Genomic DNA, 27,560 nt, shown 5'->3' with positions numbered 1-27,560 from the left:
GGGGCCGTGAAGCGTACCTTTAACATCCACCTCATAGTTTATCAACTGTGCGTCTGTAAAGACTTGTACTGCCTGTGTTGCGGAACAGGGAATTTTATAGTCTTGTGAGGCTACTAGGTTTATTTTATTTGGAGGCATTCTATGAATATTGATAGAATCCGGAGTTTTAATAATAAGAATGTCTGGTTTCTCCGTAAACGAGTGCCCGAGGAGAACGGGATGTACCAACACATAATCATCCACGACGTATAAATTAATTGTTTCTGCTACACCTTGAACCTCTACAGTGGCAATGACTATTCCTAATGGTTTTACCATGCTGGCTCCTATACCTCTAAGCGTCGGTAAATTATCTCGATTAATCATTGTTAAACCTAAAGATCTTGCGTCACTTGCTCTTATAAGTGAACATTGGCTGCCCAGATCCACATGGCACGTAATCACAGACCCGTTCACCTTAATATCCATGACATACTTATTTATTCCGGTATTTTCGCACGTTACCTCCGATACCTGTTTATGCTTTGGATCATTAGCTGATGTTAAATCTTTACCGGTTTCAATTGAAAACCTTCCCGTATTTTTGTAGATGTGAGATTATTACATGTAGTACATTTGGCAAAGGGCTTTTCACACTTAGTACTACGGTGACCTATCTCGTTGCAATTGTGGCATTTCACAGATTCCACTGTTTTTCCACATCTGAAACTAGGATGACCAATTTCGTTGCAACTAAAGCACTTAATTGCAGGGTTATTTGTTCTCGAAGAATCCGCTCGATTGGTATTGATTCCGAACCTACCTCTGCGTATGATATCTTGATTATCTCTGCTCTGTCCTATTTTAACAGTTTTGAAATATTTAAGTACCTGTTTGGGGTCACGGAATTGAGCTGCTTGAGCTCCAACTTTTACTGCGCGATCTTCTACCCCATACAGAAGACAATCTACGGCTTGTTTACCAGATATGTTACACGTATTTAGTAAATTAATCTTCGCGTAGTAATAATGCTCCAGCGGTTCACCATATTTAACTTTCTTGGCCAACATTTCAGTTAAAAGCTCAGCGTAATCCTCCCTACACGGAAAAGATTCTAATAGTTTCTTCTTCCATTCAGGCCACGTATGCAATACCGAAGTGAGACCCTGGTACCATGTTTTCGCGACCCCGCATAATTTTGGCATAGAGTAGTGTATAATTTCTCTTTCTTCCCACCCATAAATCTCGGCACATTCTTCTACTTTGGTGATCCATGTTATAATAGTTTGGTCTTTGGATAAAGGGTCAAACTCCGGCACCACATTCGCGTTAAATGCTAGCTTAGGTTTGTCTGAGCTTTTAACCTTTTCTAAAATAGATAAAAACCTATCCATAAGCTTAATATCGCGATTAGTATCTACTTTTAGACAATTTAGACAATTTTGATCTTTTAGGAGATGGTGTCGTACCTCTAGATGCAGAAGAACTGCAAGTATTCCGCCTGCTTGGCTGACTAGACTCGTCTCTAGTCCGCGATTGTCTGCTTCTAATGAGTGGCCGAGATAGTGACTCTTCCGCATCACTTGATATCGACCGACGTCGTGACTGTGGTTTAGCTCGCGATACCCCTTTCTTGAAATATTGCCGTTTACGTACATTGAGTGAAGTTCCATGATCCTCATCGGTTGTGTTCCTTTCTTGGTCCGTGTTCTCACTTATTTTTTGATATCGTAACCTCAACCCACCACCTTGGGATTTCTTTTTTTTTACATAACCCCTCATCCTGGGTTATGTATTTTGAAATCAACTCCCCACCTAGGGTATCATTCGTTACGCTCAACCCTCTACCTAGGGTATTTGAGCCTGACCTTCCACCATATTTTGAAATCGACCCTCCACCTAGGGTGTCATTCGTTACGCTCAACCCTCTACCTGGGGTATTTGAGTCTGACCTTCCACCATATTTTGAAATCGACCTTCCACCTAGGGTGTCATTCATTACGCTCAACCCTCTACCTGGGGTATTTGAGCCTGACCTTCCACCATATTTTGAAATCGACCCTCCACCTAGGGTGTCATTCATTACGCTCAACCCTTGCTTCGCATGATGATTAAAGCGTGGCGTACCTAAATATATAAACCTTCACAATTAATCACTGTATACTGGCGGAAACCACAATTGTTCAGTAGTTTTTACCATGAACAAAAAAAACCTTGTTTTATAATATGTAATAACAGTGTAAGTATCAATGGCCACTGTATATAATGGTAGACTACCGACTCCTGCTTTTATTGCGTGAAAATAAATTAACTATCCGTCCCCCATCAAAATCAAATGCATAAAAAAATCTGATTTAATTTTTATACCATTTTTAAGGTAAATTTTACCTTTAGATCGTTTTTATTCATACTCCGCAAAATAGGAGAGAAATTTTTTTATAAATTAACAGTAATCAGTAATCAGTAATAATTTTCTCCTAAAACTAGGAGCCCATAATCAAATAAAACATGGAATCTACATCAAACTATGGTAGCATGGTAATAATCCACTCCTTCAATTTGGTCAGGATACTAAATTGCCTTATTTAATGTACACGATAATTAAAGGAAGAGAAGAAAAAAAAAAATCACATAACATTATAACAAAAAGTTCAAATAGTATTTCGTTACTTACGTTTTTCCGGGTTTGTAGGCGTGACAAGAAAATAAGAAATTTTCTTGCTTATCCCACTTCTGACCTAAAGGGCTTAGGTCAGCAGGAATTCAATAATGCGTCACTTTACACAAACAGCTTGTATTTATTTCCACTTTGCACTTACAGAGTAATTTACAGTGATCGTGCTTACACTTTCAACTCTCTGTCGAGAAAATGAATGCTTTTTTTTTTTTTTTTTTTTTTTTTTTTTTTTTATTTTTATGATTGAAAGTTTACTGGTGGCCCGAAGGCCTTTCCAGTTTCACCAGGACAGGTGGGCGAGCAAAGGCTCAGCCAAGAGGGGTGGGATTTGCTAACAACTGCCCGAGCGCCTCCGAAGGAGACCTAACAACTCAAGAGCAATTGTTTCGCGAATGAATCTACTACCGGATCGGAATCGCGACCCGCTGAGAAGATCCGGCGAGAAACTCAGCGGGCTGATGCATGGGTTAGGTTGCACGTCGACCTCTTTGTCGAGTTCGACGAGTACGGTTACCGGGGTCCCTAAGCCTGCCCCTAGTATTAGAGCTGAAGGCATCTAATGCAAAGGTTATTGGATCTGATGGATCCGTAAGGACGTGTCTAGGGCGTCGACGGTGACTGGCTCCTGCATGATCAGGATTCGGGGAGTAGTCAGCGGCGGCAACGATAAGGCGATTATCATGACGCATAGCCTTATCGAAGTATCGTTCCGACGCTGACTTCATGTATTTCCGAATTGATTCGAGGCCCAGGTCGTCGTGTAGGTCAACGTTCCTCACGAACCACGGAGCCCCGACAGCTAACCTGCAAAAGCGGGATTGTAGGGATTGGAGGGTGTCTATGTGTGTGCGGGCCGCGTGAGCGAACACCACACTCGCGTAAGTCATGACGGGCCTTATGCAAGTTTTGTAAAGTGTCACCTTGTTCCGAAGGGACATTTTACTCCGCTTACAGATCATGGGGTAGAGTCTACCGAGAATAAACGCGGCACGGTCACGGACTGATTTTATATGCGGGCGGAATGTCATCGATGCATCCAGGGTAACGCCCAGGTACTTGACCTTCCTGGCCCAGGGTATGGATTGACTAAAGAGAGTAATCGGGGGTGTGAGATTCCTCCTCCTAATCCGGGAGGAAATCCGTGTGGAGCTTCCCCTCTGAAATAGCACCGCAGTACTTTTCGCTGGGTTGATGTCTATGCGCCATTTTCGGAACCACTGTCCTAGGGCTAGGGCTGCGCTCTGAAGCTTCTTCGCGATTAGGGACTTATTTCTACTAGAATAGTAAACAGTCGTGTCGTCGGCGAATAAAGCTAAATGGGTCGGCGGCGACCGGGGAATATCGTTGACGAATAAGCTAAATAGGAGGGGTGAGAGGACAGAGCCTTGCGGGACTCCAGCTGTGAGAGGTCGTGGGGAGGAGCGGGTTCCCTCGACTCGATATCGAAAAGAGCGGTTCGACAAGAAGTCCCGTATGATGAGCACGAGACTATCCGGCACGCCCATGTTGAATAGTTTGAAAATCAAACCATTGTGCCAGACTTTGTCGAACGCTTTTGCGACGTCGAAGAAGAGAGCTCCCGTGTATAACGGTTTTGGTCGATTAAGCCCCCACAAGAATGTGCTCCGTGAGGCGGTGCACCTGTTGAACGCATGAGTGATTTGTACGGAATCCGAATTGTTCATCGATAAGAATGCCCTTGGATGAGACGAAGTCTCTGAGGCGTTTGTAGAGCAGACGCTCATACAGTTTGCCTAGAGACATGAGGAGGCTAATCGGGCGGTAGCTCGTCGGATGATTTTTTGGTTTACCGGGTTTATGTATGCCGATAACGTCCGCTTCTTTCCACACCGCGGGAAAGATACAGTTCGCCATAGCGGCATTGAAAATAGATGCCAACATCACGATGAGTTGGACGGGTAGAAGTTTAATAACGCGGTTGGATATACCGTCGGAACCGGGAGCCTTGCGAGGACGTAGGTCTTTGATCAAGTCTTTAACTTCCATCGGGGTGACGGGTGGTAACGCATCAGAGGGTGGCAAGGAGGCTCTGCGTTCTACCTCACTGTCTACTAATTCTACATGAACAGGGTCCACGGATTGAGTGCTGGGCGTGCACTGGGTTTGCAATGTATCGGCCAGCAGTTCTGCTTTTTCGTCATCATCGAACGCCGCGAGTCGGCCTGAGGGGCCTACGAGGGGGGGCATAGTTACTACCGTATCCGATTTGAGAGTACGAGCTAAGCGGTAGTAAGACCTTTGGGAGGGCGCGAGTCCTTCTAAGAAATCAGACCATCTGGCATCTCGGACTTCGGCGATGCGAGACTTTACGTCGCGTTGTAGGGCACGCATTCGAATACGATTTTCCGCGGTAGGATACCTGTCGTAGGCGCGTATCGAGGCGTTCTTAGCTCTAAGGAGTTCCCTAATATCGTCGGACAATTTGAAGCGGTGAAGGAAGTCCTCCGCTACAACTTGTTTCGATGACCTATCTAATGTCGAGGTGATGTGTGACGTTAAGATGTCTATGGCTTCAGCGGTATCCTGAGGAGACGGGATAGAGTCCGGGTTAAACGGGAGCGATGGTGGATCAGATTCAGCCAGGCTGATGCCCAGCGTGTGCCAATCCACCACAGTCCTCGTGACGGGAACGGAATCGGGAGCGCGACCGAGCTTCATAACGACGGGACGGTGGTCTGAATCTAACTCTGAAACTACTTCGATCGAGTGTAAGCGCAGAGTTACGTTTTTTAATAACGCTATGTCGAGTATATCCGGGCGATGCGCGATATTTAGCGGGTAGTGAGTCGGGGTTAGCGGAGCGACGATATCGAAGGCGAGATCATCGACTAACGCGTCAAGCCGCCTGCCATTCGGGGTTGTGGTGTGTGAGTTCCACCTGATGTGTTTACAATTTAGGTCGCCCGCCAGAATGACAGAGCTCCCCATACCGAGCAGCGCCTCGATATCACTGCTTAGAACGATCTTATCCGGTGGAAGATAAACGGACGCGATAACGATCGGCGCGTGTCCCGTCAGTGAGATTCGGCACACTGATGCTTCGATATTAGCGAGCGCGGGAGGATCGAGCGGGACGCAATGCAGGGCTCTTCTATAGTAAATGACGGTACCACCACCACGGGCAGAGAGCCTGTCGTTCCTGACCATGTTATAGTTCGCGATTTTAGGGTCACGGCGCGCGGGCTTAAGTAGGGTCTCCTGCACTAAAAAGATATCAATTTGGTGGTCACGCAAAAAGTCAGAAACCTGATCACGTTGATTTGCGAGACCGTAAGCGTTAAAAAATCCTATCGTTACGGATAGGGGCTTTATTCTACTTATATACGCCATTGATTATCGGCGGAGTGAGGGGAGGACGTACGTATTTAATGACGCGTATACGTCGGCGTATTCCTGCACAACGGCGATAAAGTGTTGTGCAGTGGAGGCAGCGCGAATGGCGTCGCCCAAAGCGTTAACGCGCTCAAAGTTGATCGACTGAAAGAAGTCGATCGCTAAAGCGAGATTGTCGGACGCGGTCGGAGGGCAAGTCGCGGGAGAGGGACGAGTCGCGGGGGCGGGACGAATCGCGGAGGAGGGAGTTGTAGCCGTGTTCGTGTACGGCAGCGGTTTTGCCCAGGCCGAGACACTGGGCACCGCCGCCGGAACGAACGCTGGCTTAGCCTGCGACGCAGAGGGTGCCGAGGCTTTGATGTCTGGGCCGGAAGCTCGGAGGCGGTTTTGGCGGGCGACGCGGCGATTTATTTTAGGGGCTCGGGGGCAACCACGGTAATTCGCGGGGTGACCCTGTGTTCGACACAGGACGCAGCTAGGCGGTTCCGTCGCGGTTTTTTGGTCGCGAGCGCAGAGGGCCGTGGCGTGATCGCCCAAACACTTAACACATCGGGGGCGCGCGTGACAGTTACGGGAAGAGTGCCCGTACAATTGACAGTTATGGCACTGGCTAGGAGTGCCTTTTTTATGGGGGGCTTCGACAGCGATACCAGAGAGCCTACAGACGGTCTGTGTGTTAAAGATTTTCTTACCCTCGGGGTAGGCTGGAGAGCGACTAGAACCATATTATATGGCTCCCTACCAAAATGAATGCTACCTCGGTGTGCTTGAATATATATTGTCTGATCGCCCCACCACAACGGAATGGTGGTGCGATCGACGTCACTAGACGAGTGAAGTCAACCGAGTCAATTGAACAATTATTTAAAATTATTATTAAGTTAAAATAAATTCAGTTAATTATATCTGAGATACTATTATCTATTTCCAGAAGTAATTAGATTAGTTTTAAACATCTTTATCGAGATTTAATAGAATACGATCAACATCATCGGATATGCGTAGCAACTAAGCCTACACGACAGCAGACTTTATTATAATTTATGTGGAACTTGTATTATGTACTTATAAATACCTAACAATTGTGAGATTTAACTGTATTCTCAAAAGCTAATTTCCTGTCTCTCTCAAGATCTTCAATTGTACCATTTGCATAATTTGAAGTTTTTGTAATTTCTTCATGAAAGTTGGCATTTTGATATTCGGTTGGTATCCCAAAAATCTGTCCATCAGGTGTAGCAATTGAAGTTATGCATATAACATTTGATTTTCCATCTTCCGTTGATTTCACAGCAAAATCAAACCTTAATTTTTCCATTTTATTCATGGTGTTGCAAAAAATGTTGTTTTATAATGATATTGGGTACTCCAGAATAAATAAACAATAAAAGACACAATTGCGTTTTCTGTTATGTTTATAATGAGAAAACAAAATTTAAAGCCTTTAATTTAATAAAATTATTATATTTAACAAACTGAACTTTCTTTTTACTGAATGTCAAACTTCACTGAATGACATATAAGAAAAATCCTTTTTATAAAACTAAAGAGGTTTATTTAGACTATGAAGGTTTTTCTTTACAATCATAAGATTCAATTCAACTTTTTATCGCATTAATTTTCTGTGGCCAGCTAGACATTTCTCGATTTAAATTACCCTCTGAATGCGATAGTTATTAATCAAAATGTTTAATTATTTAGTAATTCAAATAATTAATACGTGTGTGTCGGATATTTGCACCGACTTGGAGTACAAGGACACGTTGCATCACTAGTAAATATCTCTTCTTTTCTTCTCTCATTGTATCCTTAATAAACTTTACTTCCATGGATTCGCTTGCTCTTTGAAAAGACTCGAGTCTTCCAGAAAGGTACTACATACATCCTCTTGTCTATCTATGTCAGATCCAGTGTAGGTTGGTAGACCTGGCCGGTGATTCCGTTTAGGATTGTCATAATTTTAGTAAACAGGCCGCTAAAGAATAATCTTCGTAGCTTCCTCGGTCGATTCCCGAATTAAAATTGAACAAGCTGGAACCACGGACGAAGGTAACGGGGAAACAGAGCGAACCCTCAATTCTGCTTATGTTATAGCTTACAAAGAAGACGGCAAAGTCTCAAGGAGTTTGCGCGATTGGATTCCCTGTCGACTTCACTGGAATTAATCGAATGAGTTCTGTCTACGCGAGACACTGTGGCTTTATTCTTTCTATAATAAAACCAATTGAATGCTTACTACTTGTTTTAATTACAATTTACAATGGTTTAGTCGTGATTGTTCTGCGATGAATGTATGAATGTGACCTTTCTCGAAAAGGAAGGATCTTGTGCCCATAATGATTATTATGAGGTATATTATGAATGTTGTTGAATGCTGTCAGCGCGCGGTGTCGGTAGTAGTAAATATGTTTTGGCTAGCTTGCTGTGCTAAACGAGTCAGGCGCCGCGACAAGTTCTGATAGTTGATTAAGCTGTCCATAAAAGAAAACGAAATTTGTAAAGAGTACGTAGAACTTTATTTTTAAAATTAAACTCTAGATGTTGTTAGTATTTTTGTTGAAATGTTACTGATGTTTTAGTTATAGTGTAACTTTTAAAATTTCGTCTAATACACCTAAGCCTCCGATAACTGTAGATCCGTTCCTACAAAGTTCCGTGCTGTGCGAAACTGTGTTATTATATGAGACTAGAAGCTAGTACAAACAGAAGAAAAACACGTGTGGCACTCGGGGACTGCCGCGGTAAAGCTATTACATAGCATTTTTTATCAACTTATGCAATTATAATTAGACAATAATAATTTAATATTAAAACAATAATAATTATGACCATGCCATATTTATAAAAATTAACAAAATCAAAACATTAACTGTCCCCTTCACACACATAAGCTAGACCGCGCTAGAGAGAGATGGGCAGACTTTTCATGATGCGCATGCAGTGCGACGTCACGCCGCGCGCTTATTCACAAACACTACACAAACGCAACGCGTGAATGTGTTGAACACGAGCTACATGGTAGGCGGAGTGGGGTGTTAGGTTTTATTTTCGTTACGGAACTTCTTAATTCGGTCGCCACGCTCAAAGCCCGCGATAAAAACTATGCAATAGCTTAATAATGTGCTATGCCTGTTATGTTTTTTTTACCTATTATACATAAAAAATAAGCAGTAATTTATTTTATTGTTTGGGTGGGCGGACGAGCTCACGGCCCATCTGGTGTTAAACGGTTACCGGAGCCCATAGACATTCAGAACGTAAATGCCGCCACCCATCTTGAGATATAAGTTCTAAGGTCACAGTATAGTTACAACGGCTGACCCGACCTTCAATCCGAAATGCTTCACGGCAGAAATAATGGTAGTAGCTACCCGTGCGAACTCAGAAGAGGTCCTACCGCCAGTAAAATTTCGGTTATTCTTATATATTGTTTGTTCATAGTGCATAGTGTAATCTTTGAGTACTTTTAAACAAAAATCTCGTTATCATGTTGTAGAAGTACCGTGATAAGAGACGGTTATTGTATTCGGATTCTGTGAGTCGGAGACATGATTAAAATTACTCCCACAGTTTAATCTCCGTGACTAAGAAAACTCGTGAAGTATTAGAAGCGTTGAAAACAATATAAAGACAATAATAAATGCGAGATTAAACCGTAAAAGTACTTCATCATTTTATTTACCATTTCATTATTTAAAAGTAAATTTTGTTGCTGACTGTTTTTCCACTGTTACCGCTAGATTCTTGTTTTTTTTTTTTAATTTAGCAGAGACATAGCTTCGTCAGTATGTGTTAATTATTTTGAAATATTTAAGTTTAGATCATTGTTGGTGTTCTAGTTGAATTTAGAGCAGTGTTTCCCAATCTTTATTGGGCAGTGCCCCGCTGTAACATTTCTAAAATTTTTGTGCACTCCATTCATAATTTAAACATAAAAAATTTTTTTTGTTCAATTAAGAAACATAAATGTTAGGTTTTAGGAAGAAATCACTATGAAATTGTTATTAAAACACAGTAAGTAATATTACAAAACATATAATAAAACATTGAAATTCAAATTCAAAATCATTTTAATGCAATTTTATATATTAATTTATTGCGATTGCCCCTCTTAATTATTAAATTGCCCCGTCGTGGCTCATGGGTCCCATGCTGGGAAACACGATTTAGAGTGTTGAATTACCTTAACTTCTAGTTTATACAATAAAACACTAACTCCGTTTTTGGTTACATTTGATGACAGATGCTTATAGTTAAGTCCCTCCTGATGATGATGAGTAGTCACTGTCGTCTATGGACCTTAGCAATGCCGCATCACATACAACCAAAACACTTTTGTTAAAGAGATTTGTACAACTATATTTTTGTGGGATTGATAAGCATAAAACAGACTGCTGTTCTTATTAGCACCTACTGTCAGCATGAAGACTTAAACGTCTTAAACTATATTCTCCTCTAACCAGGAGCGGAAAGCGCTAATTCTGACGAACATATCCGGAGCACCTCGTGCACAAGAAAAGCCCCAGGATACCATGCCCACTTGAAGACCGTTGTCGATACGAGTCAATGCACCACCACTGTCACCCTGGGTAAAAATTACTGATTAATAATGGCCGCAAGAAGTGGATGAGGAGAGCCCAAGACCGGGCTCAGGGGTGATTGGGAGTGAAGACCGGGCTCAATAGTGGTGGGATTGGGAGAGGCCTATGTCCAGCAGTGGACGACTGTGGGCTAATGATGATGAAATTGAATTGTAGATAAGCTCTTTGAGGCTTTTATTTCTTGAAGGTTTTGCTCTTTAAGTCGCTTTTGATCTAAAGTCTAATGAAGATACAGCTGACGAATGTCAACCAGTAGAGGCACGAATAAGCCGCATTCTACCGCTACCTTAAGTCGTCGTGGCCTAAAGGATAAGACGTCCGGTGCATTTGTGTTGAGCGCTGCATCGGTGTTTGAATCTCAGGCGGGTACAAATTTTTCTAATGAAATACGTATTCAACACAGGTTCACGATTAACTTCCACGGTGAAGGAATAACATCGTGTTATAAAAATCAAATCCGCCAAATTATAACTTGCGTAATTACTGGTAGTAGGACCTCTTGTGAGGCCGCGCGGGTAGGTACCACCACCCTGCCTATTTCTGCTGTGAAGCAGTAATGCGTTTCAGTTTGAAGGGTGGGGCAGCCGTTGTAACTATACTGAGACCTGAGAACTTATATCTCAAGATGGGTGCGCATTTCCGTTGTAGATGTCTATGGCTCGCCACCCATCTGTCGCTGTGAGCTCGTCCATCCATGTTAGGTTTAGTATATACGTATTTCATTAAAAAAAATTGTACCCGCCTGGGATTCGAACACCGGTGCATCGCTCAACACGAAAGCACCGGACGTCTTATCCCTTAGACCAAGACGACCTTAAATTAAATTACACATAAAAATAGCATGTATTTTTTATTATTCGGTCAATTCTTATACAATTTTACTCACACCACAAGCACCAGTTCCTTTGGCGTGGAAGGTGCATAGTTCAATGGCTGGGTCCACGTGGGGGGCCCACGTGTTGAAGTCTATGGCCGCCTGGGCCGCGGCCCTGACACAGGCCTCACCGTCAATTGTTCTCACGTCGATCACCAAAAGCTTTTCGGAAAGCGGCTCACGATGCTGGAAAAGCATGTTTGCAAACATAAGTAAGAAGTATTAAAACACAAAACTGGAAATTTTCATAAACATTTGGCATTCAGCAAAAATCAATGCTTTTTCACGTACGTATTTGAGTCGACTATTATCAAAGCCGGCAATCTGACTCAGAAAAACGAATTATTGACTTTGTATTCCATTGGCAGTCACAAAACTCTTCGGAACGACATTTTAGATAAATAACAGGTTAACTATTAACTTTATTTAATGCAGGTTTTGAACCGTATTCTTTGAAGGAGACGATTATATTCAAATCAATCTGTATTGACATATCAATAACATTTTTTTGTCCAAATGCACAGATTGCCACCTTTGATAATAGACGACTCATTTGCCCTTTTAAACTTCGAATCAACAACCAGAACTTGAAACGCGAATCATACCCGAAACATAATTTATTATGAGGTACATTGACTGTTTTTACTGTCTTCAAAGTTAGGCGTCAAATTACATAATACATACGAAGAATTTTCATTAAGGGAATGAATAGGTTTACGCCCTTTTTAATAAAAAAAAACAGACTATAGTGTAAAATAACGATGGGCTGTCGAATTGTTCACCAGAAAATATTAGAATATGATTTTATGGAACTCGACTCGCTATTTCGCCATTGTCCTTAATATCCTAATTGTACTAGAATATTGATTTTCTGATCCTAACTTATCATGGAAATCGTCTACTGAAGTCTATTCAGTGCTTAAATTTCAGCTTGCCCTAACTCGATTGGTCAATGTGGGTAGGTAGGAAAATTGGAATAGCCTTTATTCTAATTTATAATGTAATTTGCTTGTATCTTAGGTCAAAACCCCTTAGATCTGAAGGGGTTAAGGCCTCGTGGCGCGCTACCATTAGACGCCGCCGCATATCTTTTATTTTTATTTTTTATTTCGATGGGTGGACGAGCTCACAGCCCACCTGGTGTTAAGTGGTTACTGGAGCCCATAGACATCTACAACGTAAATGCGCCACACACCTTGAGATATAAGTTGTAAGGTCTCAGTATAGTTACAGCGGCTGCCCCACCCTTCAAACCGAAACGCATTACTGCTTCACGGCAGAAATAGGCAGGGCGGTGTTACCTACCCGCGCGGACTCACAACAGGTCCTATCACCAGTAGACGCCGCCGCATATCTACCCCGACCTGAACTGGAGTAAAAAGTACTTGAACATTACGAACAAATTAGACTTTTTTCAACCCATGAATTACGTTTTAACCAAGATACTATAACATGATTCGCAGTAAATAATGAGGCTGACCACACAGAAAAAGAAGGGAATTGGAACCGGAAGTAAATATTTGGATATTGGTCATACAAATTGAAAGCGCACACTGAATACATTTTTTTCCATCCAACAGGCAATATCCCTGTGTTATCGCTTTCGTTAAGTACTTTTTGGCACGTATCAACCTGTTCACAAGAACAATCTGTATCTACTAGGCCGAGGTTCACGTAAGTTAATTTACTGGTGGTAGAACGTATTGTGAATCCGCATGGGTAGGTGTCACCCTGTCTATTTCTGCGATGAAGCAGTAATGCGTTCCGACTTAAAGGCTGGGGCAGCCCTTTTACTGTAAAAACGGAGACTTTAGTATTCATGTCTCGAGGTGAGTGGCGATATTTATGTTGTAGATGTTTAGGGGCTCCAGTAACCACTTCATTCCAAGTGGGTCGTGATCTTTGTCCACACATTTAAGCAATAAAAAAATGAATAAAAAAGTGATAACTTGAATCGATTTTGTTTCATAAAGGTTTATGTCCGTGAACCAAGTTTAATACACCAAAGACCACCTATTGACCACCATTTTTGTAAAAATCCGAACTACTTCGAGCAATTTTCAGTACTCGGAAGCTATAGGAAAACACAGCAAACACGATAGTCCTGTTGGCCCAATCGAACCGCTTATCCGAAGCCAGAAAGGTGCATGAGATGTCAGCTGATTGAAACACACATGGAAACACATACATACTGACCTGTTTGGTGAAAGATCGTATGTGTAAGTTTAATCTAATTTATTATTTATTCAGTTCGTGGAAATCTAATTCAGATCAGGGTAGATAGTGTACCTAACTATGCCAAGTGATTTGTTTGCAATCTTGTTATAGAATCTTATTTCAATGATAAGATATGAGACAAGATTGCACTATAGATTTCGACCTCATGTCTTAACGTAACGTTACAATATTCATGAGCTTTAGTACGATAAAGACTTGACACCAGACGCGTCATGTGCTGAACAATTAATGTACGGGAGTAAAATAATATTAATAATATTTCTAGTTCCGCCATACTAATTCCATCAAAAGTCTCGGGCCTCTGAGGGACTTAGCTGGCGCTACCAGTCACTCCGACTTAGTTATGTGCTGTGCATACTATAGCCACGTTTCGGCTTTAAGTACCCTTTGTTAGGACATACTGTATAATTAAAGCAGTAGCTTGTTGGACCACTAAAGTGGCGGATGAAAGGCGATTGCATGCAGCAGAGCTGCCAATGTTGCGATGGATGTGTGGAGTAACGAGAATGGATAGAATACGGAATGAATATGTTAGAGGAAGTCTGAAAGTGGCACCTGTGACAGAGAAGCTGAGAAGTGCGCGTTTGGGATGGTATGGACATGTGATGAGACGAATGAAAATGAGGTTGTTAAGAAAATGTTAACTATGAATGTGGAAGGATATAGAGGAAGAGGTAGACCTAAGAAGAAATGGATGGATTGCGTGAAAGACGATATGGGTAAGAGGGGAGTGAGCGAAGGAATGGTATATGATAGAAGAGTATGGAAGGAGAAAACACGTTGCGCCGAACCCAGGTAACTGGGAGAAGGGCAGAATAATGATGATTGTATGATTAAAATATGTTTAAGAAAACTTTGTTTAGTGAAAGAGGAATAACGCGTGTGATAAATATAATGGCGGCTTACCCCAATTCTACCCCATCCAGCAACTCTAACGGGAACTCCACTAGACACGAAATCATAGCTCAATTTGATGGGGCGGACTGCATCCGATAATTTTACTTCCTCGTCTGTTATGAGAAGACCGATGTCGTTCTTCAAGTAGATGAGGCTAAAGTCAGGGTGTGTTATATTTCTGGCCACGGTGTATTCGGTACCGCCAGAGTTCCACTCGTTCGTACCGACGGTGACGCGGAGGTTGCTGTTGACGATATTCGGTTTTGTAAAATTATTGAAACACGAATTCAAAGATAACAATAAACATTTTCTTGTAATAACAATAAAGATAAAAAAAAAATTATTGACCTTATACATACAAGCATATGGCCCATCCGTAGGTGAGTGGTTACCGTCGCCCATGGACTTCAGCAATGCCAGGGGCAGAGCCAAGCCGCTGCCTTACGATTATCGGGCTTCGATCATAGGAATAGTTGCACTACACCTTTTATTTCGAAATCGTTTTCTGAAAGTTTTATTTTCTGGAAATATATTAACTAGACAACGCTATGTAGCCCCAGAAGAAAATCTAACTTAACTCGAGTCTTTGGGTTCTACTCGAATCTTTTAAGCGGAACTTCGCACTCGGAATAAAATAGGACAAAAAATCTTACATGTGCAAAATTCCGCCCGCATATACACCGGCCACACAATGTCCAGCTGTGAGTACGGTGCGTGTCGACACCAGCGATCCTCCACAGATGAAACTCCTGATTCGTCCGCTGGTCAGAAAAACCATGTGGGGGTGGCTCCCTGGAGCAGCTTCGGTCCCTCCGACGATACGGGCATTTGGATCGGCGTGCTCGAAGAAGATGGATAAATCCGTCTCCTCAGGAGTCGGAAGTGCTGGAGAATTAGTTTACTTTTTAGTGATAATGGTAAATTTTTTTATACAACAGAAAATTACTCTCGCGGCGTGTATGTGGGAGTTGAACCTCACTAAAACTCTTGCTCGGGAGCCCGGACTGGGCCGGAGCCCATTCGGGGGCCACTGAGATGGCGGGACAGGGTTGACGCAGAACATATTACATCCGTCCCGCCGTGCCCCAGACGCCGGACCGGCGGACGCCAATGACACGACCATCGGTTCTCTCATACGATTGACGAGAGCTCACCTGGTACCGCGTGCGTGCTAATAATGGCATGGGTTAATTCAGAGATTGGTACAATTTTCGAATTGTTTTTTCATGAATTTAAGCTATTTAAAGTGTGCCCTACTTTCCAAAAAAGATGATAATCGATTGACAGAAGAGGTAATGATCCTGAATTGTGGGTGTCTTTGCCGAAGTATCCTTACATATACAGGAATAAATAAATAATAGTTTAAAAAAACTTAAAAAAATACGCTTTTATAGAAAATCCAACTAAAAAATAGATAATAAACTTTAATAAATTTGAATTAAAAATAGTGTAAGAAAAAAAAATTTATAAAAAAAGCGTGGGGTGCTTTTCAGGATATTATCAAAATATCTAACACTAAAATAATTTTTCAAATCGGACCAGTAGTTCCTGAGATTAGCGCGTTCAAACAAACAAACGCTTCAGCTTTATAATATTAAGTATAGATTTTCCAACTTACTCTTAAAACTAGGATACGCGATAAGAAATTTTGCCTACCTTCATCGACAACAAAAAAAAACAATAAACCTCATTTAAGGGTATGATAACTTACCGGAACACGCAATGAATGCCGTACAAAAAATAAGCAAGCGTTTCACGTACATGATACGAACTAACTAAATTAAATACATCACGACGTTAAAAAACACGACAATAAATTAGCAATTCTTTATCGCACTGATTTTAGATAATTGAACTGATTTTAAGATAAATCGTCTGAAATGTTATCAAATTTGTTTTTTTTATTTCGATTATACCTATTAATCAGTGTAGCAATAATTTATCATATGATTTATTAGCCTAAATAGGCCGATAAGCTTACAATCACCTGGAGTAAATAGATTTTCGGGGAGATCACAACATTAATGCCGCCCCTCAATCCCCGCCCTCGCCCCGCAATCAAGCAACTCTTAATATTGTCTACGTTCGTACAAATAGATAAAAATATTTCCTTAATGCCATAAATACATAATTATATAACTAGTCTGGCCATAAATACTGTTACATACAAACTCTTTCAACTTTTTCATATTCTTTTTTTCAACTTTTTAATTATTTTGAATTTGGAACGCGTATGTATATTATTTAAAAAACTTCTTTTGATTTTTCGCCATTTCAAATATTTTTTCGTGTTCATTATCAAATTGCATTATGGAATGGGGTGTTAAAGAAAATAGGATTGCAGTGATCGCCTTGCACAAAGTGGGTATGGAACCATCGGTCATATTCCAGAGACTTCAAAAGCTCGGTATCAGCCGTGTGTTCGTATATCGTACTATCAACAGATACAACAACACTTCGTCTGTCGAAGACCAGAAAAGATGGGGCGGCCGCGGGCTGTTAGAACTACAAAGGCTGTTAATGCTGGTAAAGCCAGAATTCGTCGAAACCCCATTAGGAAGCAAAAAATCTGATCGCAAGAAATGAAGATTCCCGTTAAAACTCTGTCGCGTATTATAAAACAAGACCTGAAGCTCGGCGCTTATGGTCAATATACAGGACATACCCTAAATCAATCTTTACAATTAAAGAGAGTAGATCGATCAAAACGCCTTCTGTGGCGTTACGCAGGTGAAAGGCACAGAAATATTCTCTTTATCGATGAAGAAATTTTCACAATTGAAGAACACTACAATAAGCAAAATGATAAAGTGTATACACATAATTCTAAAGAAGCTGCTCAAGTGGTCGGAAAGGTACAACGTTGTCATCATCCTGCGTCAGTGCTGGTTTGGTGGGACGTATCTTGTCAAGGAGTCATAAAACTACATTTTTGTGAAAAATGAGTGAAAACTTCAGCCAAAGTGTATCAAGATACAGTCTTGGTTCATGTTGTGAAACCTCTCAACAATATACTTTTTAAAAATATACCGCGGACTTTCCAGCAGGACTCAGCGGCTGGTCACAAGGCACGAACTATGGGTAGTTGTCTGATGAAGTCCGAAACGTTCGTTTCCAACCAAGACTGCGTAGACCGAGCTTTATGACCTGGCGCCGAGTCTTGCTGGAAGAACCATTCTTGATTATTGAACATGGTGTTGTTAAGGGGCTTCACTACCTTCCCAAGAATGGTATCTTGATACACTTGTGCCGATGTTTTGATACCTTTTTCACAAAAGTATGGCTCAGTCACTCCTTCATAGCTAATACCCCACCAAACCATCACTGAAGTCGGATAGTGTCCACGTTGCACGTTAATTGGGAAGCTTCCTTAGAGCTTTGAGCATAAATACGGTCATTTTGTTTGCTAAAATGTTGCTCAATTGTAAAAAAGTTCCTATCCGTAAACAAAAATTTTCTATGACCTCCCTTTGCGTACCGCTTCAGTAGTTGTTTCGATTTTACCACCCTATTCTCTTTTAAATTATCAGTTAAGAAATGACCAGTACGTCTCTTATAGGCTGCAAGTCCTAAGTCATCTTTTAAAATACGCGACATGGTTCTAGGTGCTCTCTTCATCTCCCGAGATAAAATCTTTTGCTTTCGGACAGGATTTCTTCGAATTCTTTCCCTTACTGCTTTTACCACCTTTTTCGTACGAACACTACGTGGACGGCCAGATCTTTTTCTGGCACAAACAGAGGAGGTCTCATTGCACCTATTAATAGCCCAGTACACAAACGTTTTACTAATACCAAGCGTATGGAGAGTTTTAAAAATTGCATTTGGCTCCATACCTACTTTGTGTAATGCAATCACAGCGATTCGGTTCTCTTTATCACCCCACTCCATTTTAATATCGCAAAATATTTGTACAATTTATTGGCGCTAAAATGAGAAAACTCAATGAGCAATCATATAAAAATGACAGATTCCAAATTCAAATGTAATATTTTGTTTATTTTTAATTGTAACAGTATTTATGGGCAGACTAAGTATAATGAAAATTTATCGGTATTAAATCCTGTCGGTATGAATAATTAAGCTTTTTATGCTAATCTGGTAAAACTTCAATGGGAAACCATTCCTTTTCATTAGATAGAAGCATTGAGCATTTTGACAGATATTTTTTAAGTAGTATAAAATCTGAAAAGTCGTTCGAGGCAAAGGTGATGGACTCTTCTGCGACACCCCACGGGAAGTTGCATCAAATCAGATTTAAAAAAAATCAAAATAAAAGAGAATAAACTTTATTGGTTTTTGTTTATTTACAAAAAAATCATGGTATTCTTGATTAAAGTACAGTTTAATTAGCTGATGTTTTGTTGCAGCCAGGACCGGAAGGCGCTGACTCTGACGAACATGTCAGGAGCTCCCCGTGCGCAAGGGAAGCCCCACGACACGATGCCGACTTGGAGACCGCTGTCGGTCCGAGCCAATGCGCTGCCACTGTCACCCTGGAGTAATATATAAATTATAGATTAGATTCACGATTATAACTAGTCAAAGTGCAAATTCCAATATAAATAAATAAATAACAGAAGAAAGATCTAATAGGTTAAATAACAGGTTGGGGAAAAAGTCTTTTCGAATTTTAAAGAAGACAGTTACAAATTCAATTTAGGAAACTGTGTGATTTTTATTTATTTTTCGTACTGTCAAGATGAGTGAATTTAATGAAGAAATTCAATACAATTTAAAATTTTACTACAATAAAGATAAAAATGCAACGCAAGCCGTGAAAAAAATTTGCGATGTTTATGGACCTAGTGCATGGATGCCATTTTTGAAAAAGTGGAGCGAGGTCGGCATATCACTATTTACGACGTAGCTGAAGAATTGGGAATTTACCACAAAACAGTTTTGGCGCATTTTAAAAAAACAGCTCGATATTTGGGTACCTCACGAGCTCACTGAAAGAAACATAATGAACCGTGTACTTATTTGTGATTCTTTATTACGACGTAATGAAACCGAACCATTTGTGAAGAAGCTGATAACTGGTGATGAAAAGTGGATCACGTACGACAAAAACGTGCGAAAAAGGTCGTGGTCAAAGGCCGGTCAGGCTTCACAGACTGTGGCGAAACCCGGGTTAACTCGCAACAAGGTGATGCTGTGTGTGTGGTGGGATTGGAAGGGCATTATTCATTATGAGCTGTTACCGATAAGCAGGACTATCGATTCTGAACTCTACTGCGAACAACTGATGAGATTAAAGCATGAAGTTGAGAGAAAGCGGCCGGAATCAATCAACATAAGGGGTATGGTTTTTCATCATGATAACGCTAGACCTCACACATCTTTAGCCACTCAGCAAAAATTAAGAGAGCTTGGCTGGGAGGTGTTAATGCATCCGCCGTATAGTCCTGACCTTGCACCTTCAGATTTCCACCTGTTTCGGTCTCTTCAGAATTCTTTAGGCAGTGCCAGGTTAACATCACGAGAGGACTACCAAAACTAATTGTCGCGGTATTTTGATCAGAAGCCCCAAAATTTCTATAGCAATGGTATCATGTCCCTACCCACAAGATGTCAAAAAGTTATCAAACAAAATGGTACCTACATATTTTAGTTAAATGTAAATAAACTATACTAAAAAATGTTGTGAATTTTCTTAAAAAGTACGAAGATACTTTTTCCCCAATCTATTATAATGATATTAATTATAAATATAATAAGATAAAAGCAGGTTCATTTATATACAAAGTAAGAAAGTTTGCTGTTTGAATCAATACCGTAGAAATCTAGACAGACCAGCCCATTTCGCTATGGAAATGATTAGGCCTATCTTTTACTAATAATAGGTTTTAAACATGTATTATTATTTAAATTGTACTTACATATATCTTTATGAATATTGTAAAGAAAATTTGCAGGGCAGGCAAAAATCGACCAAGGAAGTGTTGTTTATATACTTACATTGCAAGTACCAGTTCCTTCTGCGTGGAATGTGCAGAGCTCGATATGAGGTTCGACAGGAGGAGCCCTCACGTTAAGGTCAATGGCCGCCTGGGCCGCAGTCCTCACGCAAGTCTGACCATCAATGGTTCTCACATTGATCTCCAGAAGATTCGTGGAGAGAGCACCGTTAGCCTGGAAAGAAGATCCAGATGCTATAAAACCCTAGATTATTTTTAAATGCATTGCTTTTGTTCCATTTAGGCCACTTTTTAAGTAGTAAAGTGCAGATATTTGATTTTAATAATAGTGATCTATCACCAGCCTGTTGTTTTCGGGCAATAATTGTTACAGAATATTAGCAATTATGTTGGTTAAAATTTTTATCATCAAAATATTTCCATTAAAATATTCGATTGAGGATATTTCTTACACATTTAGCACAAGAGCTATTCCTAGCTTGGGATCATTGAAACGTGTACCTATTTTTGTTTTTGTATTTAAGGATTACTTTTCGGCTTCTACACCGACAACTTCAAATATAATTAAACTCACCCTAACTCTTCCCCATCCAGCAACCCTGACAGGGACGCCTCCAGGTACGTAGTCAAAACTCAAAGAGATAGGCCTGACGCGGTTATTGAAAACGATGTTCGAGGAAGTTATGAGAATACCCAAGTCGTTCTTGATGGTATTGGACACGTAGTGAGGGTGGGTGATGTTTCTGGAGACAGTGTGGAGAGAACCTCCAGAGTTCCATTGGTTTGTGCCGACTGTCAGACGAAGATTTCTGCGCAAAAGTAGAAAAAAACGAATAAAATTTATATTTTAAGTGTTCTTAAGTGTTATCACTAACCAAGTAATAATAGAATTTTTGAAAATAGGTTTTATATATTTTTGCTATGGTAGGCAGGCGAGAAAAGGGTTCTCCTGAGCCATGCCGTTGCCTACTGATAATGGACATCACACGAGTATCCACGTTAAGTGATCAAACCTTACTTCCAATTGCATTAGAATAATGATTATACTACCCTACTTTTTCGTATGATTGAAGTGTTACTGGTGGCCCGGAGGCCTTTCCAGTTTGACCAGGACAGGTGAGCGAGCAAAGGCTCAGCCAGGAGGGGTGGGATATGCTAACAGCTGCCCGGGTACCTCCCAAGGAGACCTAACAACTCAAGAGCAACTGCTTCTCGAATGAATCTATTACTACCCTACTATTGGCATCGTGTTATATGTAGACGGGACCAAGGTATCGAAATCTTCGACCTCACAAATGACATACGCGAGGTTGGAAGGTTTTTTTTCTTCGTTATAAATGCATATGTAACTAGTCAGGTCATAAGTATTGTCACACAGTAAAAACTTTTCTTTTAGAATGCTGGCCACAAAAAAGTTTATTGAATTCGAATTTCCAATTGTTCATGAAAATAAAAATGTATACTTTTAGAATTTTACTCATTTTTAAATATGGAGTCGACGCTTAAAGAAGACCGTGTTGCAGTTATTGCGTTGCATCGTTGCGGTTACGCGCCAATTTAAATTTTTAACATACTGAAAAATTTGTATATAACCAAAAGATTCGTTTATCGTACCATCAAACGATACAATGAAGACTCTAGTGTAGATGACAGGTCAAGAAGTGGTCGCCCTCGGTCTGTTAGGACTCCAGCAGTGATAAAAGCTGTGAAGGCGCGAATTCAAAGAAATCCCAAACGTAAGCAGAAACTGTTGGCCCTTCAGATGGGGTTAAGCAGAACAACGGTGAAAAGGGTGTTAAATGAAGACTTAGGGTTTCGGGCATATCGAAGAAAAACAGGACATCGTTTGAATGCTCGTCTAATGGACCTGAGACTGAAGAGATGCCGCGCTTTGTTGAAGCGGTACGCGGGAAAAAAAAATCGGGGATGAAAAAATTTTTACCGTAGAAGAGAGCTACAACAAACAAAATGATAAGGTGTACGCACACAGTAGTGAAGAAGCGAGTAACCGTATTCCGCGTGTCCAACGAGGTCATTTTCCATCCTCGCTCATGGTATCGTTGGGAGTTTCTTATTGGGGCTTAACAGAGGTACATTTTTGTGAGATGGGTGTAAAAACGAATGCAGCTGTGTATCAAAATACAGTCCTGACGAACCTTGTGGAACCTGTTTCTCATACCATGTTCAATAACAGGCACTGGGTATTCCAACAAGATTCGGCGCCAGCTCATAGAGCGAAGAGCACACAAGACTGGTTGGCGGCGCGTGAAATCGACTTCATCCGGCACGAAGACTGGCCCTCCTCCAGTCCAGATTTGAATCCGTTAGATTACAAGATATGGCAACACTTGGAGGAAAAGGCGTGCTCAAAGCCTCATCCCAGTTTGGAGTCACTCAAGACATCCTTGATTAAGGCAGCCGCCGATATTGACATATACCTCGTTCGTGCTGCGATAGACGACTGGCCACGCAGATTGAAGGCCTGTATTCAAAATCACGGAGGTCATTTTGAATAAACTTTAGTGTCATAAGAATCTATGTTTTGTTAAGTTCATTTTGGTATATGAATGGTTACATAATGAATAAACTTGTTTCAATTATTTTACATTAAACATGTGACAGAATTTATGACCTGACTTTTTTTTGACCTGAATTTATATATACGATACAAGAAATCCACATTCCGAATAATAGTTGTAGCTTAAAGTACCAAAATTAAAGCAAGACATAAATTAATCGCCATTTTTACAGTAAATTATTAGCAAATCTCAAAAAAATAGAATTTGATAGAATTTAGTAGAGTCTAGGATTACTACAAATTACCTACCATAAGCTAGCGGTAGCTATCGTTCAACACAAAAATATTTGACAGATGTCTGAATCTTGCTGAAGACATTTTGAAGATGAGCTTCAAAAATAATCAAGTTTATAGTAAACGTAGCAATTCAATGCTTGCTGACTACTAGTACAGACCAATGGAAATTTTTAAGATTACCCAGAGAGACTTCCAAGTGTGAATACAGCAACAATGCAATGAGCAGCGGTGAGCACCGAGCGTGCGGTGAGCACTGAGCCTCCGCAGACAAAGCTCCTGATGAAGATACCATTAGTCATTGCTACCATATGGGGGTGGCTGCCCTGAGCTGCCTGGCTACCCCCCACAATACGAGCGTTCCGGTCCACATGCTCGTAGAAGATGGACATGTCATCTTCAGGCTTGGGGAGGGCTGGAATTTGAGAAAAACGTGTTTCATTATCTACAGCATTCTGTTGTAATTTTTCGGATTTCACGAGTCTTAGACATACATACTTAAAACTACACTCGCCTTTGTTATTTTCATTTTACAACTTATACAACTATATAGGTAATACGAAATATAATCTGTACGAGATATTAATCACATTTTGTATAATTTAAATATTTTAAAAAAGGGCTCTAGAGTGAATTGAAAATTCTAGATTGAGTGATGTCTTTCTAAATTCTAGGTCACTCAGAAATCCATTAAAAAGGTTCCGGCTTCCCTATGTGCTAAACAGGGCCCTAAAGTAAAGGTGATGAAGATTGTGGATAAACAAAATTATTTATTTCTTAATAGACTTTGGAATTCTCCTCTTGTAAGAATAAATATATTATATAATCACATTTATTCACAAAACACAGCTTTGCTATTTCAATTTCTTAGATAATAGGGGTTAAAGTATGAAATTGCCGTTTTATTGTAATAGGTATTTCAAATTGACATAGAACCTTCATGGGTTGAGATTTCTGAGTGAAGCTTTTTTCAAATAGTACCTATGAGGTTCTTCTTTTAAAAAATGTTCAACATTTGATTATCGACTTTCAGTTGTTTTTCTTATTCAGCTTAAACATGCAAGATGGATACTTTGAAAATTCGAGTGATTTTTGAAAACGAGTTCCGACATGGACCTAACGGTGCAGAAACAGCTCGCAATATCAATGTTGCGTTTGAAGAGGGGACTGCTAATGAACGCACCGCGCGATTTTGGTTTAAACGCTTTCGTGATGGAAATTTTGATTTGAAGAACGAACACGTGGAAGACCGCCTACTCATGTGATTAACAACGAATTGAAAGAGATGGTGGAAGCCGATGCGAGTCAAACTACGCAAGAATTAGCGGCAATATAATTAGTATTTGAAGTAAACACATTTCATTTTCCTGGGCACCTCATGATACCTCTAAGAAATAGACGCAATAATATGTGCAAATATAATAATTGTAATAATAGTCATGTAAAAGTCATGCTAGGCGGCACCGGTGGTACCTACCACAGGGTCACTCATGTTGAAATAAATCTCCTAATTCCTCACAGTCCAAGAGCAGGCACTAGCTGAGAATAGAGAACCTCGTGTCGGAGGCCGTGATCCTTTTAAGCCACGTTAGTAAGAAAATCAGACAATAGGGCGGAGAAACCGGACAAAAAACCATAACTTATTCAATCTATACGGTTCACAATCATATTAAATGTTCTCGCTCGTACTAATTGGGTAGCGATATTTTTAGATTTATAGATAATTTTTTTTGAAATTAATCCTTACACTTGTAGATTCCATATCTTTTAGTTGCTAATTAGGAAAGTACAGAGATAAGCGGATAATTTTACAGCTTGCGTAGTCCATTAATTAACACGCCATGCTAGAAATCATGTTTAGGCCAGTGAACACGTCATTTCGGATCCTCCCGATCCACTAACGATGCATTTGGGAACCTCCAGCACCTGTCAGTGTGCTCGTGGAATATAGACATGTCATCTTCGGACTTGGGCAGGCTGAAGATGAAAACTCAAAAGTTGCAGCGGCTTGGCGCTGCCCCTGGCATTGCTGAAGTCCATGAGCGACGGTAACCACTCACCATCAGGTGGGCCGTATGCTCGTCTGCCTACAAAGGCAATAAAAAAAAAGTGAACTTTTCAACGAGAATCTATTTATACGTGAAACAAAAACTTTGTACCACTTTTTACGAAAATTGCGCGGACGGAGGAGTATGAAATTTCCCACACTTATAGAGAATACAGAGAAGAAGTGCAGAATGCTAATATTTTTTTTAATTATGCATTAAAAATACATTAAATCAATAAAGAAAACATTACACACACTACCATGTATTTGACACACACACACACATATACTTTTTGTTTATTGTCAAACTTTTGTTATTACTTATAGTCTGTAGTCAAATTGAGAATAGCTTAATATTTTTTATCTTTAATATTACGAGTTTTTGTCTATAGTGTAGTCTTGGCGAAATCTTTGACTATAGAAATATATAGTCTTTGACAATAGAACCACAATAATGTCCAATCTTATAGTTTAAATTAATTATAGTCGAATTTCGACTACCGCGGGAACACTAGTTATAGTAATTGTAACTGTTTTAAAACATAGAGATATTACAGTTTTTACGGCAACTGTGGTAATTAAATGAGACTTAAACATTGTCTTAAGGTGGGCGGTTGGCAGGGACGTCTTAAATCAGGCTGGGGCCTTTGGGCACACAAGAATTTGAGGCCCTTTTGGAAAGTAAAAAAAGCGAATTATAATAACATTTTTTTACTGAGTATGACCATTTATTATAGGTAATCAAATACAGTATGACATAATGTGTCATTAATGATATTACAATGCTGCTGGTTTTTTGGTTACGATTACGATAACGGAAACCGTTATCGTGATCGCTAGATGGTGTACTTAGTAAATTAGGTAGGATGCGTTCAGAAATATTATTAATTAGTACATGTGAAATAGGCGCAGTCATCAATATAAGGGCGTAGTATATGCCTTGTAAATACCTTCTGATAATATTACTGATTTGTGAAAAAAGTGTAATGTGCCCGACAAAAATGTTTTGAGAATAAATGTGTGAGAGAAATTGTCGGTCCTTCGGGGCCCTGGGCACGGGCCCTGTGTGCCCTTATGGTAAAGACGGTATTGGCGGTTGGAATGAGGTTAATGTGGTCTATCGCCTTCGACAATCATTATCATCATCATCAGGTAAACCAAGAGTTATCCGATGCAATAAAAGGCTTAATGAACTAACTTCTTCGTCATGTTGGCAAAAAATCAGAAATCTTACCCCAGGCAGCCGCAAAGAGCGCCACAAAAAGTATTCCGTATTTTATGTTCATTTCTCCCGTCGCCCGAATCAGACTATTCATTAAATATTCAAAGCACCACTTATATATAATTTGACAAATCATTTATCACACCGATAATACGAAACCTTTGATTGTTGATCTGATTATATTAAGATAATCGTTGTTATCGAGTACTTAGTGAAGTTATTAAAAAAAAAAAATTGTATGTTAATTTTGTTTGTCATATGCACTTGGCTCATTTGTCGACAATATTACAACAGCCAAAGCTGTTAAATTCCTCGTCTGATGCCGTAATCTACACAGAAAATCGTGAAGAAATGAATGTAACTGTTACTGAAAAACTAGTCCAGATCGGTTTATCGAGTCCATGAGGCCACTGACCACTGGCCTAATTATTTCGACGACTAGGGTTGTCTGGAAGGACGGAATACTAACAGCTGAGAATAGATTTACAAAAGTAATCGTTCCAAAAAATATGTCTAAAGCTAAATTTAATTAAATAAATCTAGGCAACAAATAATGTCAATGTTAACAGATCACATTGATGGCTGTGATTGGCCAGCGGTGACGTGATATCGCACGAACCAATGAGAAATTAGGGAACGCAACAGTGGCACCAATTGTCAAATTTTGAATTAATTACATTAAGAAAAAAGATGGACGCGCATGTCCATTTACGTATATTTGTATAATAATTAAAAGCAATATAATTAGTATTTTAAGTAAACGCATTTATTCATTTTCCTGGCCACCTCAAGATACCTCTAAAAAGTAGACACAACAGTTAAACATCGCAAAGAATGGCTGCCATGACGGAAACCGTGATTGTACCGAAATAAAGGTTGCTCTAAATCATGACTCACAGTCTTTCCTGTAAAAGCAGGTAGGCGCTAGGTACTCTTTC

At 40.2% G+C, this 27,560-nt stretch overlaps 2 protein-coding genes across 2 annotated transcripts; both read right to left on the bottom strand.

Moving 5' to 3' along the window:
• Positions 1 to 10,029: 10,029 nt before the first annotated feature.
• On the bottom strand, positions 10,030 to 16,458 carry LOC101737104 (chymotrypsin-2). The gene is made up of 5 exons (XM_004925895.4): positions 16,332 to 16,458; positions 15,274 to 15,505; positions 14,630 to 14,864; positions 11,498 to 11,671; positions 10,030 to 10,595 (listed from the first exon to the last, which is right to left on the bottom strand). Exons 1-5 carry the CDS (start codon positions 16,381 to 16,383, stop codon positions 10,449 to 10,451), a joined length of 840 nt encoding a protein of 279 aa, XP_004925952.1. The 5' UTR covers positions 16,384 to 16,458; the 3' UTR covers positions 10,030 to 10,448.
• A 2,435-nt stretch (positions 16,459 to 18,893) lies between these two features.
• On the bottom strand, positions 18,894 to 26,795 carry LOC101739732 (chymotrypsin-2). The gene is made up of 5 exons (XM_021347838.3): positions 26,635 to 26,795; positions 23,537 to 23,768; positions 21,116 to 21,350; positions 20,582 to 20,755; positions 18,894 to 19,116 (listed from the first exon to the last, which is right to left on the bottom strand). The coding sequence occupies exons 1-5, from the start codon at positions 26,756 to 26,758 to the stop codon at positions 18,970 to 18,972; spliced, it is 912 nt and encodes a 303-aa protein (XP_021203513.2). The 5' UTR covers positions 26,759 to 26,795; the 3' UTR covers positions 18,894 to 18,969.
• Positions 26,796 to 27,560: the final 765 nt, after the last annotated feature.

Source organism: Bombyx mori, chromosome 18, assembly GCF_030269925.1.
Source record: "Bombyx mori chromosome 18, ASM3026992v2".
In the NCBI taxonomy this organism is placed as follows: Eukaryota; Metazoa; Arthropoda; class Insecta; order Lepidoptera; family Bombycidae; genus Bombyx; species Bombyx mori.
This window is presented reverse-complemented; position numbering and strand designations above follow the sequence as displayed.